Genomic DNA, 19,223 nt, shown 5'->3' with positions numbered 1-19,223 from the left:
AAAAAAAAATGCTGGTCAATTCCACCAAAGCTTGGCAGCCAGTCAAATGCATAACTCCATTATAGTTCACGAACGGTACTGAAATTAAAATAGTTCAAGAAGCAATATCTGGAAATATCCGACATATATTATACAATAAACTGAGTCCGATAGAAGCAACAAAGATGCATAATAAACAATGGTTTCACATACCACCCACAATACAAACCAAACCACTTTAGGCAAACATGACAACCAACAAGAACAGTATCCCTAAGAAACACAAGACGCAAACCCCTGTAATACCACAACATCGCATTATGCCCCCGACGGTCCACGGCATGCCCGACGCGCTACCATCTTCACGTAAACCCACAGCATCGTCATCATGTACCGCTTCTAGCAAATTTTGCATCAACTCATCTTCCCAATAAAAACCTCCGGGATGATTCTACAATAACACATTAAAACAAAATGAGACTGTCATTGTTAAATACAACAAATGTGTCAAGAATCAAAAGATATAAAAATTAAGCTTCAATTTGAGACATGTGATTGCTTATGAGTTCATACCTTGCCTAGGGGACACTTGTAAAAGCGTCTCATATAGTTCCTTTCTGTTCTTGAGATGAGGAGTGTCATGGGTCCAGCACCACATGTGCAATTCACCATGAGATTCATATCTACTTGGTAATGCAACATAAAACAACAAACTTGTCATGTACGGGTGGACAAATTTGACATAATCAAATATGTAATTCAAATGACCCACACAAACAACATACATATCAGTCAATTTCACATATTTGTCTTACATTGAAAAGTCTTATCAACCATAAAACAAACTCAACCATAACAAAATGCACGGGCATTATAAAAAATATTACTTCAACATTATAATTGCCCTTTTTTTTTTTAATTATCTCCATCTTCGTTTCCATGTGCATTATCCCACATTGCTTGTGCAATGCCTTCTCTAAAATTGGTCATTTCAATGCCAGCTGCAGATGAGAAGTCATACTGTCCTGAATGCGAGGGGCCTACCTCATCATTGTTGCCATATGCATAAGGCTGCTCACTCGTTTCTGGTTCTGCTGCATTAGTGCCGTTGAATATTTGATCATTTGGATTACGTGTCCCGATGAAGTTGTGCAGTGTACAGCATGCCATGATAATGCCAGGTTGACGTGTCAATAAGTACCTAGGCATATCGTACAAAATACGCCATCTTCTCTTTAATCTAGCAAAGCACTTCTCAATCATCATTCGTAGTGAGGAGTGTCTGAAATTAAACAGTTCCTTGTACCCACGGGGCAGAGGCCTATTACGAAAATGGGAGAGATGATACCTCTCCCCTTTATACGGAGGCAAGAAACCTCGTGTGCATGGGTATGCAAAATCAGCCACATAATAGTGCCCTTCATAAATAAAATACCCAAAGTTTATTGAAGAGCATGAATTTTTATGATATATAGAAAATTACGCAATTGTATGCAACGTACTAACCATTTGTAGGCCACTCAAAGCCTTGGTCAGTTGTAACAGCATCCTTGAAAATGCGGCCATCGTTCGCGGATCCCTCCCAGCCAGCGTACACGAACGTGAATAACATATCAAAATCGCATATTGCCATAATGTTATGTGTGCATTCATTTTTCCGGCCACGATAGAGGCGTTGGTGCTCTACCGGGATTTGGGCCTTTATGTGTGTGCCGTCGACTGCACCAATACAATCCTGTAATAATTTTCAAAAAAAAATTAACTTGAAAATGTACATTGTTTTACAAGTTTTGAACAGTAGCGTTGATAGGGCCGATGTGTTATAAATGAACAACACTCACCTTGAACCAAGGATAATATTTAGGATTACCCTGTACATGTGGGTGCACCCCAGTCCTATGTCTCACTTTGATGTAGACCTTGGCCAGATGGCCCAGTGCTTTCAACACCTTATTATAATGCCGGTTTATTGTCTCCGTGGAGTGTTGGAAGCGATCGGCAGCGATCCGCTGCCCTTGGCAGTGCCCAGTAAGCACAAGAAATATAGCAACACTTTCCTCAACATCAAGGTTCCTTGTACTCTTTATGAGTCGGCGCTCCCTCAACTCAAAACACAAAGCTATAAAATCTGGTGGCTCCATACGAAACATTTGAAAACACGGCTCTGGGTGACCGTTCAGCATGTATGTTATGTACATGCCCCCTCGTAATGGCAAGTTGCGTTGCGGCATTTTGGTGTTTTCATCGTCGTCTGATGAGTCAATCGCACTCAGTAAAAAGAAAATATCGTCATCAATTTCATCATCTATATTTCCATATGCGGGTACGAAAGGCAGGTTAGATCCGTCCATCCTACTAACAAAGACTTAGTTCAATACAGTTTCAAATAATTTGGTGAATAATACAATCTAACACACATTCAACAATTAATTATTGTCACATATGCACGTAGTAAAACACATTGCACCAATTAACTACTCTCATAGCTAATAGCTACAATACATTAAACTAACATCAAATAACTTGTCTCATAGCTAATAGCGAAAATACATTAAACTATTGAACATAACTTAACTTGTCTCATAGTTAATAGCTAAAATACATTAAACTAACATAAAATAACACATGCCACCAATTAACACAGATTGTCAATCCAGGGGCTTGACCTTTGATAGCCAAAGCAATCTGCGTTCTTTGTTCCAAAGGAGAAACAAGTTTTGAAGTTTTTCATCTAGTAGCTGAATTGATGCAGCCACGTAAGTATCGAGTGTAATTTCATCCTGCAACTCATTAAGCACGGCGATTGCTTGGTTTATTGGAGGTGCGGATTTGCCAGTGCTGAAATGTTGCGTCGAACTCAAGTCCGCCGGAAGTTGCTGCTGTATGGATTCTCTTCTTGCTATCGCCAGCTCCTTCATCTCATCATACAGAGCCTACTTCGAACGAATTACACTCGCTTTTGATTCCCTGGAGGATTTTTTACCTGAGGATCCTTTCCCTGAAGATCCCATGCTGACGCCCAATCCAATACTACGTGCCGGGGCATTTTCCCTACCCCTTGTAGCCTCCACCATTGGCTCCTTGCCTCTACGACGACCCCTAACAATCGAAGGTCCACCAATCTCCTCATCATGCGGACTGTCAAGGTCAATAAATGTGGGTGACGGATGACCTTCGGGTTGACCTGTACAACCTACCCCAGCATCCCACAAGTGTATGCCTTCTGTTTGCATACGGTGCATAAGATCTGCTTCCTCATCGGTGTTTGGCGGGGACCGTGCGGAGGACCGGTGGAGAATGCCAGTTGCGGTGGACCGATTGAATATGACCCCGAGTTCCTCATAGTTACGGCACCCTTTTGCTTTGAACCGACCAATTTTCGGATCCACCTACGGAAACGCAGAGAAATTATTATCCCTCAAATAATATATAGGAGTGATCATACCAAGCTAGTTCGGAATAGAGCGTACCATCTTCGCTCGCTCCCATTGCGTCGGGGTGCCTGAAACTGTGTTTAGTATTGGATCCCAGCCAAAGCTAGTTTCATGATTTAACAGAGCAGAAAAGTCGCTGTGGTCGTCTCGCAACCTTCCATATTTCGATGATATCTGGCCAGGAGTCCAGACTTTACTCGCACTCGGAGCCATAGCATTGGCTAGGGACACCCACAATTTCTTATTCGCGGTCCCTCGGATAATGGAACCGTTGTGCACACATTGGAGTAAAAGTTGGACAAGTAGGTCCTCATCCTCTGGTGGCCACTTATTTGATTTATCGCTTGACATTGAGTCTCGTTTTCTCTAATATGGTAAGGAAAAGTATGGCTATTATAGATGTATAGTAATAACCGAAACAAACTTCCAATTGTGTCAATCTTTTTCCCTAGAGTACCAAAAAATGTCCCCACTAATGACAAAGTTACCCTTAATTTTATACATTTTAAAAATATATAAACTAACATGAACGTATTAAAACAAGGAATCCTCATAAAAGAAATCCTATTAAAGGCACATGTTTTAACATATAACCGAAATTTGTATTTTAATTAAAACAGGAAAAGGTTGTGCGTAATACCTTTCGAATATGAGAAGAACTAGTCGCTCGTAATAAATTGTGCTTCCCACTTCTCGTTAAATAAGGCTGTGCACCATGTAAATTCAATTAGTCCAGCATTGTGACACATGAGTTCTTGAATTTAAAATAAATTTAATTTTTATAGAAAACCAGTATTGTTTTTTAATAAAATGTTCGACTCTAGAGATTCATGTTATTTGGTATTTTAACAAATTACCATATGAAGATTCAAGGTCCAAGGTGGTCCCTCCCCAAAAAAAAAAAAAAAAATTAAGATTGAGAAATTAATTTTACCTTCAACTTTTTTATTTTATTTTTTTTAGTCTTGACCCCCCAATTTTTTCCTTTCAATTTGGCCCCCCCTGTTTACTTTAGATTTTGGTTATTTATTATTATTTTGTTTAACTCTGTTAAATTTTTTAACTATGAGTAATAACACCTAGGCTGAAACCCATGTTTACTTTAGATTTTATTTATTTATTATTAATTTGTTTAACTATGTTACATTTTTTAACTATGAGTAATAACACCTAGGCTGAAACCCATGTTATATTCGATCAAATTTTGTTATTCGTACATATATTTAAGGCACTACCATCAAATCATTTTAAAGAAAAAAAAAAATCAATTCAGGAGAAAAAAAAATAATAAAACAAGAAAAAGAAAAAAAGATGCACAAATTATATGTACAACTCTATAATTATAATTAACCAGTACTAACGACCATGTAAATTTTAAAATGTCTTACACCCAAATATTATGTCAATTAGGGGATCTAAACTTCGACCAATTGTATATGTTAAATTAGAATAACAGATGGGTTCTAGTTAATAATAACAATAATAACAAAACATAAAAAAGGTGGAACTCTATTTTTTCCTGAACAAAATTCAAGAGAAAATGTGTATTTATTTTTCATTAAACAACAATACATAATTTATATAAAATTCTGGAATTTATTAAATATACGAGATCAAGGCTTGCGGTTCACATTGAAATATTTGTCCCAGTAAATGGCAGTTCTATCAACCCCAAGACAAATGTTTGGTACGAGGTAAAATGTTAATGTTATTTAAATTTAATTAATATTGTGCCTTTTTTCTTTTATTTATTTATTTTTATTTCTAGTAGATTAGTTAGAGCTGTGCTAAAATACATAGGGTGCTACAGTATGTCCAAATAAAAAATTGTTTCTCATCATTTATTTCTTTCAAATGAAAATATAAAAAAATATAATATAAGAAAAAAAATTGAGAAATAATATTTAAAAAACAAGTAGATAGAATAATGTATAAAAAAAGCATAGTTAAAATGGAGAGTTGCACTTTTTTACTAGTGTAATTTTGCTGGAGAGTGGAGATGTTTTTAGGACTCTTTTGTTAATGCTTTTTAGGACTTTTTTTTTTAATTAAAAAGTAAAAATATTGACAAACAAATCAACACAAGCAGATTGTTGTTGCATTTCCAAAACTTAAAAAAGAGCCAATTTTTTTTTTCCCGTTCCCGTTTTCCTTCTTGTTGTGAAATATTTGTTATTATCGTCCCAATTTTTTCTTCCATTAAAAATTGATAAATTGCATTATTTTGCAGAACCAACAGAATTTTATTAGGTGACAAAAAAAAAATATAAAAAAACAAAAACGAAAAAAAAATCATACTGGAAGAACACCATTCAAGATAAATGAGCGCAAGATAAATACATACATTGCAAAATTAGTGGAAAGAACACCATTCAATACAACATTCAAACGGAAATTACAAATAGGAACACTGCTCAAACGGAAATAATTGCAAAGGAATAAATAGACCATGATAATAAAAACCCAATAATAGTCCATCAAAACTCATTGGCAGTGTTCTTGGGCAACATTACAAACAACTAATGAAAAAAAAAAAGGAACAACATACTAATATCAAATTTATAAACTAACCCTCCAAGATCGTGTTCTCGGACCGACCACGTGGACTGGCTTCACCGGAGGAACTCGGTACCACGAGGAGTTGGAACCACTGGATGAAGAAGGTGATTCCGAGTGAAGAGCATTCTCCGATGTCATGGATAGGTTCTGCCTTCCAATGCTCGAAGTTATAGACAGTGCACGGCACTGTGCGAGGCCTCAAATCAGCCACAGGATACTCAGAACACACTGCCCCAAAATCAGTAGGTTGAGGTCAGTAATAAGAAGTAAAAGCTATTGAAGGAAAAAACTTAAAAAAAAATACATACCGATCAAAATCTTTTTCAAGATCTGATGGGGAAGATATGCAAAATATTGCACTTTGTGAGGACAACGGCTGTAAGGAGGTGATGGATGCCTGGAAAGAACCCTGTCACGCTGCTACCTGATAAGCCATGTCCTCGCACAGTGGAGGAGGGGAAGTAAAATGAGGAGTGTCTATGTTAGGAAGATGAGTGAATCTCAGCTTCGGGTTCATCAGATTGATCTACAGGTTAATTAGGAAAAGTTGTGTGGCCATCGTGAATTACTCGAAGCCATAATGGCATCTGATGCATTGGGGGTAAAAATTGGCTTCTACACGTTTTCTTTGAAATGGGGAGTTATAGGGTGTGGCGCTCAGACAGATTGCATAAAAATTGGACGTTTCAGATGATATCTTTGCTATTGTTATATGAATCCAAGGGCTAATAATCACGTAAACTTAAAAATATGGTGTAAATATTTTACACCTAGTCTAATCTGCCACCTTCACGCGTCTGACTACTTTTTGTTTTTTGTTTTTGGTTTTCGTGCAAACCTTGGTCTAAGAGACAAAGTGAGAGTGATTGGGTGTGGGCGCAAGTACGGGTACATAGGGAACTGACGGAACAGATTAGATCTAATCTGCAAGGCATTCATCTAGTGGCTATTAATGGGGCATAGTTACAAGGAAGGTGATTATGAATTACACCAAAGACCAACCTACAGCACAAAATGCACTTGGCACAAATCTTTCACCCGGCACAAATCATGATGACGGCTGACGCAGCAGGTGGAAAAGTGTGAGCAGACGTCTGACGCATTGAAGAGCTGGTTCGGGGCATTTATTATCGTGTGGGAAGTCGAGAGTTGATTGTTTGAAAAGTAGTAGAATTCGGGTTTTATTCGGGTTTTTTGCGGGTTGAACCCTGGTTTCGGGTTTTGAAAAAAACCCGGAGAAGAATAACATTTCTTCTCTCTATCCAAACAGATCATTAACATCTGAGTGATCCCTAATAATAGACTAATAGTCCACTTATTATCATTTCTTTTTATATAAAATATTTTCTGAGGGAAAATACTGAAAATGTTTAGGGACATTTGTTTTTCGTTATTTGATGGAGATCGAAAAATGATATTAAAATTATTTTCGGATATTTAGCTTTTAGCATAAAAATCATTTATACGTAAATATCATGTAACAATGTTCTGTTAAGAATTTAGGAAAGAAAATGGAAAGGAGGAGAGAAGATTGAGAAGGAAATAATTGATTTTTATTGAATAAATGGCATGTTCGAGAAGGCTATTCTCCTGCTTAAAATTCGAGGTGCCAAAAACCTACGAGTTCTTACATATCAGAATACAATCAAAATGAATTACTCAACCCCTTTTCCCTCTCTTTTGTACATTCTAGTAACAACTAACATAACAACTACAATTAATAACTAATACTAATAGACTTCAACTTGTACGCGTTAAAGCCTCCCATCTTCAACACGTGCAACTCCACTTGCCATCCACCTGATGCTTCTAATGACACCTCTGAACCACCTGTCACAACACCATGTAGCCACGTGCACAATCCTGGAAGGACCCATTACAATACTCACTCCTTTAAAGCACCTTGCCCACAAGGTGCGGGTAGGGTTGAGCGAGTTTATGATAACTTTTCCAAGTAGCATCCTCTTGAGTTTGTCCTGTCCACTGCACCAATACTTCCACAAGTGCCCGATTATGATGAGGCATTGATCTACGATCCAAAATAGCCATTGGTTTAGGTTGGATAACCCCTTCAACATCCACAGGTGGCAATAGAGGTAAAACAGGAACATGGTCGCCCAACTTTGGTTTAAGTTGAGATACATGAAAGATGGGATGGATCCGGGAATGAGCAGGCAGATCCAATTCATAAGCCACATCCCCAACTTTCTTCAAGACGGTATATGGACCATAAAATCTTCGAGCCAATTTTAAAGCTCTTCTAGTTACCAGTGAAGTTTGCCTATATGGTTGCTGTAACGCCCTCAAACCGCTAAGGGTTAAGTTCGTCCATTTTCAAACACCAAACCGCAAAGATTCATAAGGTCTACTAGGTAACCTAGTTAATATGTTGAATTAAGTAAATTACTAGAAATTAATTTTAAAACTCAGAACTTCAATAAATGCGGAAACTATTATTTTAAAAAGAGTAATAATGTTTAATACAATAATTGAAATGCAAAGGAATTTGATTTATTGTGCAAGTGCACTTATTAAGGTAACAGAAAAATAATATCCTACTGCTAGCCTAGATCCCATCCCGACCGCCTAGGTCTCTCTGATCATATCCTGAAAACAAAACAAAATAAGGGGTGAGCGAGAAATGCTCAGTAAAGTAACCCTCAACCATAAAACGGTTGAGTTAACTTCATTTTCTTTAAAACAATTATTAAAATATACTTGAAATCTAAATTTCTAGAATACAAATAAAAAAATTCGGCATTTTACTTAACACATAAAATTACTGATTGATAAATAAATTTCTCATATGTAGGGCCCATGTACACTATTACGCCCTGTGTACTAGGGTTGCGCGGTCTACTGCGACCTCAGGCAGGTAAACTGTGGCCACAGGCCCTGCCCCGTCAGCTAATTAATTGAAGTGCACTTAGCATGACATAGGAATGGATCCGCTTTCTATAAGTCCTTGAGCGGTTGCGCTTCCATCCAAGCAACCGTACCGAACTTAAACTTTGCAAATCTCTGTGAATATATCTGGGGCCAAAATAATAGTCTCCTCTACACACGTGCCTTATTTATAAAAATCTCATTCTCACAAATTATTCTTATTCCTTTGATAACTCTTGAGGCAACGTGTGGGAGGGTTTTTACTCTCATTTTCTCATTAATTTCAAAAAAGCTGTAACTTCCCGTCTCGGGAACCAACTACACAATTTACGAATAACTAGAAAATCCTTTATAAACAAAGCTTCTTTTAAAACAGTGATTTCAAGATTAACATTTATACCGACAATTTTCATCTCAAAACTATTTTTAAAACAGTCATTCATGCATCAATATAATTTGAAATATAGAACAAGAACAATTAATTGCAAATATGTTTAAAAAAAGGATAAAGTAATATGACATAAAACAATTTGAAAAGGGGTAGAGGATCCCTTACCTCTCCGGATGCAACTAAAGCAAATTACTTGACAGCTAGCTAATCACCTGAATATAAGTTCCAACAAATTAATACTACATACTCGTCGCTAGAAAATATCCAGACACTACTACGGTTCGTCTTGCTAGCCTATTGAGAATGGATTCCCTAGATATGTTTAAAGACATTAATTACTCGAATAATATTTAAATCATTAAATAGGTAACAACACGTTTTATTTTATTGGTATTAGAAATACGACTTAATAAAGGTATTTGTCACCATAAATATTTTCTTTTATAATAATAAAGTTTAATAAATTCTGATATTACGAACTATACCCTTAATAAAAAAATGGTTTATAAAAATGATCCATGATTTCTTTTTAAGAAATTTACAAGAAGGTTTGAAACAATTAAACTAAAACAGTTTTGCTTCTTTGTGGAAAAGATTAAAGAGAACAAAATAAATTAATTAATTAATAGAAATTATCAAATATATATGTCCAAAAGAGAAGAACAGGAAAGGAGCATAAAATCTTGGACAAGGAAAGAAAATTAAACAAGTAGGAGACCTGTATGCTGTTGAAAAAAATAAAATAAATAAAAGTGAAGAGTGGGAAGACCATGCTGTCTGATAGAACCAAGGAGAAAAAAAACCAATGTAGACTATTCCTCCTATCTTTACGGCTATATATATATATAATCAGCCAAACTTGCTGTAAAGAATGGCTCAAGGACAAGAAAAGAAGTATTGCGGAAAGAAAAGGAACAGTGCGGATCAGTCACGTGTGCCACGGAAATTCAGCAGTGAAAGAAAAAGAAAAGAAAACACAATAAGCAGGGTATGTTTGTGACGTCGGTATAAAAGAAAAGAAAAGAAGAGAACCAAATTCATACAAAGGCTACGACTAATCAATAAAAGAGAAGACAAGAAAAACAAAGAAAAATGAAAAAGTACCTGCAAATAGAAGTGAAGGAAACTGAAAATTCTTGTACGTACAACGCGAGGGATAGAAGGCTTGAAAACTATTTTTTTCTTTTTTTGTGATGAGAGGAGAGAGTGACGGCTAAAAGATTTATTTATAGGAGTAGGGTTTCAATCTTTGGCTGCTAGGGTTTTATATACTAAAACAGGTATTTTAATAATAATAAATTAGATATCTAATATTTTTAATATAAAATCTGGTCCTCATATTTTAATATAAATATAAAATATAAAAGTGGAACTTAAATTGATATAAATTTATTAAATTTAACAGCAGGTGTTTTAATAAAATATAGCAACGGTTATTTAACAACAAGGAATAAAATAAATTTTCATACGTAAAAATCAGGCGTTTATTATTCCCGTCTAGTTATCCATTCTCATAGGTAATAAGAGACTATTTTACCCTCGAAAGGGAGTCGGGGTTATTACAGTTGCAGCCTCAAATAAACTTGTTGATTTCCTTCCAATGTCCTCTCACTTCTTCTCATATCCGCAAACTTTTTCATCCTTTGTTGTGCTTAAATCAAATTCTACTTCAATAAGGCTAGAATCTGCTCCTAGCTCTTCAATAATTCATCAACAGCAGCTACATTAGTAGTCCCTGGAACATTGGACAATAGTCTTGGAGGAGGCTGACCATAGATTGCCTCATAAGGAGTCATTCGAATGGAACCATGCCAAGTGATATTATACCAAAACTCTGCCCATGGAAGTCATAACAACCACTGTTTTGGCCTGTCCTAAGTAAAGCACCAAAGATAATTTTCCAAACATTTATTTACCACCTCAGACTGGCCATCCGTTTGAGGATGGTAACTGGAGCTCATTTTCAAAGAAGTGCCCTGCTGCTTAAACAATTCTCCCCAGAATTGATTGGTGAAAGCCGGATCTCAATCAAAAACTATAGAGGTTGGCATTCCATGCAACTTAAAATATATGAGAGATAAACAATTGGGCTTGGCTGTCTTGTAAGGATGAGCCAATGAAATAAAGTGAGCATACTTGGAGAGTCGATCTACTACTACCAATATGACTGAATGGCCGTGGGAGATAGGCAACCTTTCCACAAAATCAAGAGAAATATCAGACCAAATTTGGTTTGGAATTGGAAATGGTTGTAATAAGCCAGCAGGTAATGTATTCTTCTGCTTATTTCTCTGACAAATAGGGCATTCTCTAATGAATTTTTTGATACTTTTCTTTATTCCCTTCCAGTAGAAATCCCTTATGGCTCTTTGCATAGTTCTCTCATAGCCTGAATGGCCTACAACCGAATCATAGTGCACAAAATTCAGAACTTGTAGATGCAAGTCAACAGCCCTACCAAGATGAATTCTATTTTTGAACAACAAAAGACCCTGCCTCATAGAAAACTTCTGAGAGTCTAGAATGTTAACTGCCACTGGTTGAACAATTTCAGCAACTCTGAATCCTATTGATACTGCAGCTTCAAATTGTCCATCCAATCAACAACTGGAACAAAAATGGCAGAAAGGGTAGCTTCTATGCTCCACCATTCTCTTCTAGACAAGGTATCTGCTACCTTATTATCTACCCCTTTCTTATACTCCACACTAAAATCAAACCCCAGAAGCTTTGTTATCCACTTTTGTTGAAAAGGAGTACCGACCTTTTGTTCTAAAATAAACTTCAAACTCTGCTGATCTGTTTTCACCACAAAGGGCCTGCCAACCAAATATGGACGCCACTTTTGTACTGCAGTGACAAGAGCAAACAGCTCTTTCTCATATGTGGACAAATCCAAAGCTTTTCCCTTCAAAGCTTTACTCAAAAAGGCAATAGGGCTATTTTGTTGCATTAAGACAGCTCCCACACCTAACCCACTAGCATCGCATTCAATGAGAAAATGTTTCTCAAAATTAGGCAAAGCTAGATCAGGGGCTTCAGTAACAACAGATTTTAACCTAAAAAAATGCTTCCATAGCCTCTTCAATCCATATAAATGAATTTTTCTTCAACATAGAAGTCAAAGGAGCTGCAATAGACCCATAAGCTTGTATGAACTTCCTGTAGTAACCAGTTAAGCCCAAATACCCTCTTAAAGCCTTGATGGTAGTTGGAATGGGCCAATCCACCATTGCTTGGATCTTTCCAAGATCAGTAGAAACCCCATTTGCAGAGATGATGTGCCCCAAGTATTCCACCTCTGTACAACCAAATTTACACTTGGATCTCTTAGCAAAAAACTGGTTAGTTCTCAAGATATCAAGAGTAATCCTGAGATGTTCTTGGTGCAGCTCTAGAGTAGGACTAAATACCAATATATCATCGAGGAAGACCAAGATGACTTTTCGAAGGAAAGGCCTGAAGACATGATTCATCAAACTCTGAAAAGTGGATGGTGCATTCGTTAAACCAAAAGGCATCATTAAAAATCCATAGTGACCCTCATGCGTACGAAATGCAGTTTTTGGAATATCTTGCTCAACCACTCGAATCTGGTGATATCCAAACCGTAAATCAAGCTTGGAAAAGATTTGTGCACCACATAACTCATCAAGCAGCTCGTCCACCACAGGGATTGGAAATTTATCCTTCACTATCACTTTATTTAAAGACCTATAGTCCATGCACATCCTTCATGTGCCATCAACTTTTTGGACGAAGAGGACAGGTAAAGAGAATGACTAGTACTATGCCGAATAACTCCAAAATCCATAACTCCTTAACTATTTTTTCAATTTCACCCTTTTGAAAAAAAGGATACCTATATGGTCTTACCGAAACTGGCCTAGCACCCTCTACCAATGGAATTGCATGATCATGGGTTCGGTTGGGAGGAAGACCTTTAAGTTCTACAAACACATCCTGATATTTCACAAGTAAGCTATCCATTGGTGATTGAGGCTCCCCACTTTGAGTACCCTGTTGTACTATTACTAGCTCAGTATCTGCATTCTCCAAAAGCTGGAGTACTACCCCTTTATCTCTAGTGGTGAAAATTTTAAAATCAGTAGCATCTTCTAAACTTAATTGTGGCCTTTGCAACAACCCTTGCAACACACAATCCACCTGACCATACTGGAACTTCATAGTGAGCTGCTAAAAATCCCAAAGGATGGGACCTAAAATCCTCAACCACTGTATACCAAGCACAATATCACAACCAGCCAAAGGAAGGATATAAAATTCAAGTTGGAAAACAACTTTTTGAATCTTCAATGAAAATTCCTTACTTCTACCAGGACTCAAAATGTCTTGCCCATTAGCTATTTTAACTCGAATAGACTAATTAAACTACACTTGTAGGCCTAAGAGCTTAGCTAAGTGAGCATCCACAACATTGTGTGTGCTACTTGAATCTATGAGAATGACCACTTGCTGATTCTTCAAAACCCCTACCAGCCTCATTGTTCTCGGATTAGGGGTGCCTGTAATGGCATTAAGAGAAATCTTTAGTGTTTCCTCCATCTCCCCATCCTCCAACTCTCTTACCACATCCTCAAATTTTTCTATTTTTGCTATCAAGAAAAACTTAGGGGCTGCACACACATGCCCCCTGGTCCATTTGGAGTCACATAAGTAACATAAACCCCTCCTTCTTCGGTCATCCATTTGGGCTTGAGTCAATTTCTGAACAGGAACTATTGCTCTTTCTTCAGTGCCCACATTCCATTTCTGAAAATTGGAAATAGGCTGAGATGGTGGATAACTGCGCCAGAATTGAGTTTTGGTGCCTACACCCTTGTTACTGCTTACTGCAACTTCCGCATTACCTCCCACCACACTGTTTTTACTCATATTGGGTAGCCAAGGTCTACTACTACCCTTACTATTATTCAATATATTCTCCTCTTGAATTTTGGCTAAAGAATAAGCTTCTATCAAAGTCTTCAGATTAAACATCCTAACAAGGAACCTAATTTTTGCCTTAAAACCCCCCAAAAAACAACTCAATTTATGGTGCTCAGGCAAATCGTGCACCCTATTAGCCAACACTTCAAACTGACTTTTGTATTCTTCTAACTCTCCAACTTGATGAAGCTTGGAAAGAGTTTCCATCAGGTCATCATAGGACCCTTTTCCAAAATGAATCCTAATAGCTTTCAAAAACTCAATCCAACTATTGAGTTTATTTGTACTACGAAGCTCTTGAAACCAAATTAAAGCCTTACCTTCCATGTGAAAGGCTGCAAGATTGAACTTTTGTTGATTGGCCATTGCATAATATTCGAAGAACTGGGTCGCCTTATAACACCACCCATTTGGATCCTTGCCGTCAAAGCATGGAAAATCCAATTTCAGTGATCTGGGTCTGAAAGAATCACTGGAATTATAATCTTCTTGAACAAAGGAATCGTCACGGTTCACAAAGGATGGCCCTGCACCATCGTCGGATACACGTTTCTGTTTGTCTGCAAGCTTCATCATCTCTTGCATTTGCTTCATCATTTGAGCTTGAAACCTTTGCATTGACTCTTCCATGGATGTGGTCGTGACATTCAACGAATCTTTAAGGAAAGAAACGTCCGTATGGACTGCAGCTAAGCACCGCTGAAGCTCAATGATACTTGGTTCGCCTTCGGCCATGGAATTTGTTTTCATGAATTGAAAGGAAAAAGAAAGAAAAGAAAGCGATCGTGGGCTTTGATACCATTTGTAACAGAACCAATGTTTTGTTATGAATTTAGGAAAGAAAATGGAAAGGAAGAGAGAAGATTGAGAAGGAAAGAATGGATTTTTATTGAAGAAATGGCCTGTTCGAGAAGGCTACTCTCCTGCTTGGCATTCGAGGTGCCAAGAATCTCCGAGTTCTTATAGAACAGAATATAATCAGAATGAATTACTCGACCATTTTCCCTATCTTTTGTACATTCAAGTAACAACTAACATAACAGCTACAGTTAACAACTAATACCAACAGACTTCAACTTGTACGCGTGAAAGCCTCCCATCTTCAACATACGCAACTCCACTTGCCATCCAACTGATGCTTCTAATGACACCTCCGCACCACCTATCACAACACCATGTAGCCACGTGTACAATCCTGGAAGGACCCATTACATATCACTTATCCACCTAAGGCTATTGTGAATTACCCAATTTCTCAAATGAGAAAACACAAATTATGCCAATGGGGGTGGTGCTCGTATCTAAGAAGGGTGTTGACCAAAATATAATTTATGTTAAATTGAAATTTTTCATCCATCCCAGACACCCATAAATAAGATTTTTTTTTTTTAAAAAAAAAAAAAAATGTTTTACATTAAAACAAACAAAGCCTTAATTAAAAGAATTTTAATTTATCTTATTGGAGTTTGATATGAAATGGAATGGATATTTACTTTATTTCGCTATTATGCCATTCTTTAGATTATGTATTAATTGTGATCATATTCATTATTAGCATACATTAAGATAGAGAGTGGAGGGCTTTATGGTTTTTCTATAACACTCTGCTAGTATGGTGAGTACGATAATCAAATAATAAAATGGAATAATAGTAATTATAATTTCCGTGTATATATGCTGATATGCATGATTACGATGTTTTCCATTATTATCTGATAACAACTGTTTTGATTTATATCTATTATGAAAGAAAAATCTCTCCATGAGTTAAAATGATTTTTCACTTAACCAATATTTATAAAAACCTTGCATTTGTTTTAAATATAAGTAATTAATTTTAAGTAAACAAAAAATGGAGAAGTTTTAAATAAGGGCTTATGTCACAAAATAATTAGTTAGATTTGTGTTTATTTACTAGGTCGTGGATTCATTATTTCCACCTACAAAATTATTGAATTTCATTATTTCACCAATATAATTGTGATCGAGGAAGAGGAGGAGCCATATCAACACCTAGACTACTACCGTTAGAGGTCTACAAGAGACCTTAGTTTTTGGTGTAGGCAGGTTCTGAGAAATACAGTCCTGGTTGTAGTTGCCCTGTGTGTCACTATTATAATTACAATAGAAAACGTATTGTCTACAAGATGTGTAAAGACTCCACTTATTAATATATGAAGTCCATTTTCAGTTTTGATGTTCTAGTGCTAAATTTTCATTTTGTAAAAATGAGTTTGTGATCTCAAAAACAAAAAAAAAAAAGAAAAAAGAAAAGATGATAAGCTAGTTTCCACTATTCTATTGAATAAAAGTAGTAATACTACGTAGAATATGAGAGTATTCCACCCATCAACCTCTATAGAAATTGGTTGGGACATTGCATTAACCGTTAGATTGGCGTCCGTTGACCTAATAATCCTTCAGTACTCCCCTCACGAGTCATGGTGGTTGTTGTTATTGTGGCCGGGATTGATCGGACGTCGAGGTTTTGGAACATAAAGTTAACATCTATGACCATGGAGATAGGGTTAGAGACTAAGCGATTGTGGAATTCATATTATAGTATTATTTGGAAAGATTGAGTTTGTTGATGGATATGGATAGGTATCGGGTAAAAAAGGATGTGAAAAACGGGTAATTCTATCAGTACATTAAGTGTCCATAAACAAATGAAGTGCCTTTTAAAATCACAATTGAGCGTGTGGTTGATCAAATGATGATTTTGATCAAATGTGATTTTAAAAGTTACCTCATTTTAAAATCTAAGTAATTATTTTAATTAATTGTCAACCAACATTGGTTAACTAATAATCTTTTGATGTTGGTGTGTTTCAAATCTTTTGCACCAATTGGTTTGTTCGAGGATAATATCTAATAATTAACATCTATTAGTTTCACAAAAACAGTTGAAAATCGAGCCATAAGGTCAATTTCCATACCTTCTGTGAAGAGTAATGCTATACCTATTTCATATCAGTGATGTTGCATAAGCTGAATGGCGATTGAAAGTTTTGTTTTTCTAAGTGATCATTAGACCCATGCCGCATTAGCCAGTGTGAAGAATAAATTTATTCTTTTGTTAATGAACTACTGTAGCAAAATATAAAATGTTTCATCATGTTCTGTATATATCTCTTTGAGCATACCTCACAAAATTTACTTATGTAATTAATTGTGCATTTGAGATTGCAATTTTGTAGACAAAAAATGCGATTTTAAACTAATGCCCCGTTTGTTTCGGCGTAAAATGGTTTCCGTCGTAAAATAATTTCGGGGAAGTCATTTTTCAAAAAAATATTTTCCGTCGAAATCATTTTTCGGTGTTTGGCGCGTACGAAAAATTACAAATATTTTTTATATTTTAATTTAATCATATTAATTTAAAAAAATTAAATTTTATTCACAAAATAAAAAATATTAATAAAAAATAATATAAAAATATTTTTTAAAATTTGGCATATACAAATTCCGGCCGGGGGTCCGGCCGTTCTAGCCGGTGATCCAGCGTTCTGGCCGGATCCGGCCTCTATCCCGGCCAGACGGCCGGAGATCCGACCAGTTTGGCCAGAATCCGGCATGATATCCCCAGAATCTGGCGACATCTGCCGGACATCCCCGGATTCCGGCTTAAGTTGTCGAATTCCGGCACTGACCGGAGTCGGAATCTAACTTGTCGAAATTCGGCAATAGTCAACTGCTTGAACGTAAAGGTCGACTGCGTTGTTTAAAAAAGAATCGACTGCATTTACCATTTACGGAAAATGATTTACGCTTTTAAAAAGCGTAAATCATTTTTCAAAATTTATTAAGCATTTTTGGTCAAACGGAAATCATTTTCCGGTTGACCATTATTTTCGCCCCTACCAAACACCGGAAAATACCGAAACCATTTTTCAGAAATCATTTTACGCCGAAACAAACGGGGCATAAATTGCAGAAAATGAATCGTTTGGAAATTGCGTTTTTAAAAAGTTACGATTTGAAAACTCTGAAAACTATTTTTTCAAATTGCAGTAAATGAGATTTTTTTTTTTTTAAACGTATAATTTTAAAGGCTAACCAACGATTTTAAAAATCAATCTATAATTTTTCTAAACGCTTAACTACATTTTTAAAAATTATTTTTTAAATCATACTTTTTAAAATAAAAAATCCAATCGTACTATATCTTTCCTGTTTTGTGGCTTCCCATAATCAGCTTTTTTTTTTTTTGAACGGAATAGCATGTGCTACTCATAGATCAAAGCCCAAAGGGCATACATGGTGAGAAATGAGGAACATACCCCTCACACTCTAAGCCAGAAGGATCTGGTTTAAAAACAGCTGCCTAGCAGAATCACAAATTTCACTAGAATTACAATAAATCCCCTAACTAAAAAAAATTCTAGTAAAACTTGATTTACACAAAGGCAAACTGTACATAGAAACAAAGGAAAATACAACACAAAGGCAGAAAACCCTAAATAAGTTGCCGGCAGTGGATAAGGGGGCTGATTCGCCGGAGTGACGGCGCGTGTGGGACATGCGCCGCATCCGGACGCACTCGGCCGAAGATCCGACGCCGGAGACCCCAGACGCCGCCAAGCACGGCCAGAAAGTGCGGAGCGTGGCCTGCACGCGCGGATAATAAACAGAGACGTCCTGGCGCGTGAGGGCCACGCGCCGATCTCCGAGGACCTGCACGACCGCAGCTTCCAGCACCCAGGGCGGAACACGGCAGGGACGACGGCTGGGTAGCGCGTGTCCACCAGGAGTCAACGGACATGCGTAGATCTGGCTTCGAAAATAAGAGAAAAACCAGGAAAGTCCGACCAGAAAACATGCCGTTGACAACACCAAAACCGGCCTCACTCCACCGTTGACTGCTTAAGAAAGGTCATCCTGCCCAGAAACAGAAAGAAAACAAGAACAACTAGAACAAACACAGCCACCATAGCCAACAGAGCTAGGGGCAAAACAATCACCACCGGTACAGCCGGGGGGAACAAAACTCTACAGTCCTAAGACTGAGAGGAACAAAACAG

The 19,223-nt window shown here is 36.9% G+C and overlaps 1 protein-coding gene across 1 annotated transcript; it reads right to left on the bottom strand.

The window, feature by feature from the left end:
• Positions 1 to 894: 894 nt before the first annotated feature.
• On the bottom strand, positions 895 to 2,330 carry LOC133868982 (protein ALP1-like). Its single transcript, XM_062305969.1, has 3 exons — positions 1,821 to 2,330; positions 1,486 to 1,714; positions 895 to 1,397 (listed from the first exon to the last, which is right to left on the bottom strand). Exons 1-3 carry the CDS (start codon positions 2,328 to 2,330, stop codon positions 895 to 897), a joined length of 1,242 nt encoding a protein of 413 aa, XP_062161953.1.
• Between the last annotated feature and the right edge of the window lie 16,893 nt (positions 2,331 to 19,223).

Source organism: Alnus glutinosa, chromosome 5, assembly GCF_958979055.1.
Source record: "Alnus glutinosa chromosome 5, dhAlnGlut1.1, whole genome shotgun sequence".
Classification (NCBI taxonomy): Eukaryota; Viridiplantae; Streptophyta; class Magnoliopsida; order Fagales; family Betulaceae; genus Alnus; species Alnus glutinosa.
Note: the sequence above shows the minus strand (reverse complement) of the source record. Positions and strands in the feature narration are given on the sequence as shown.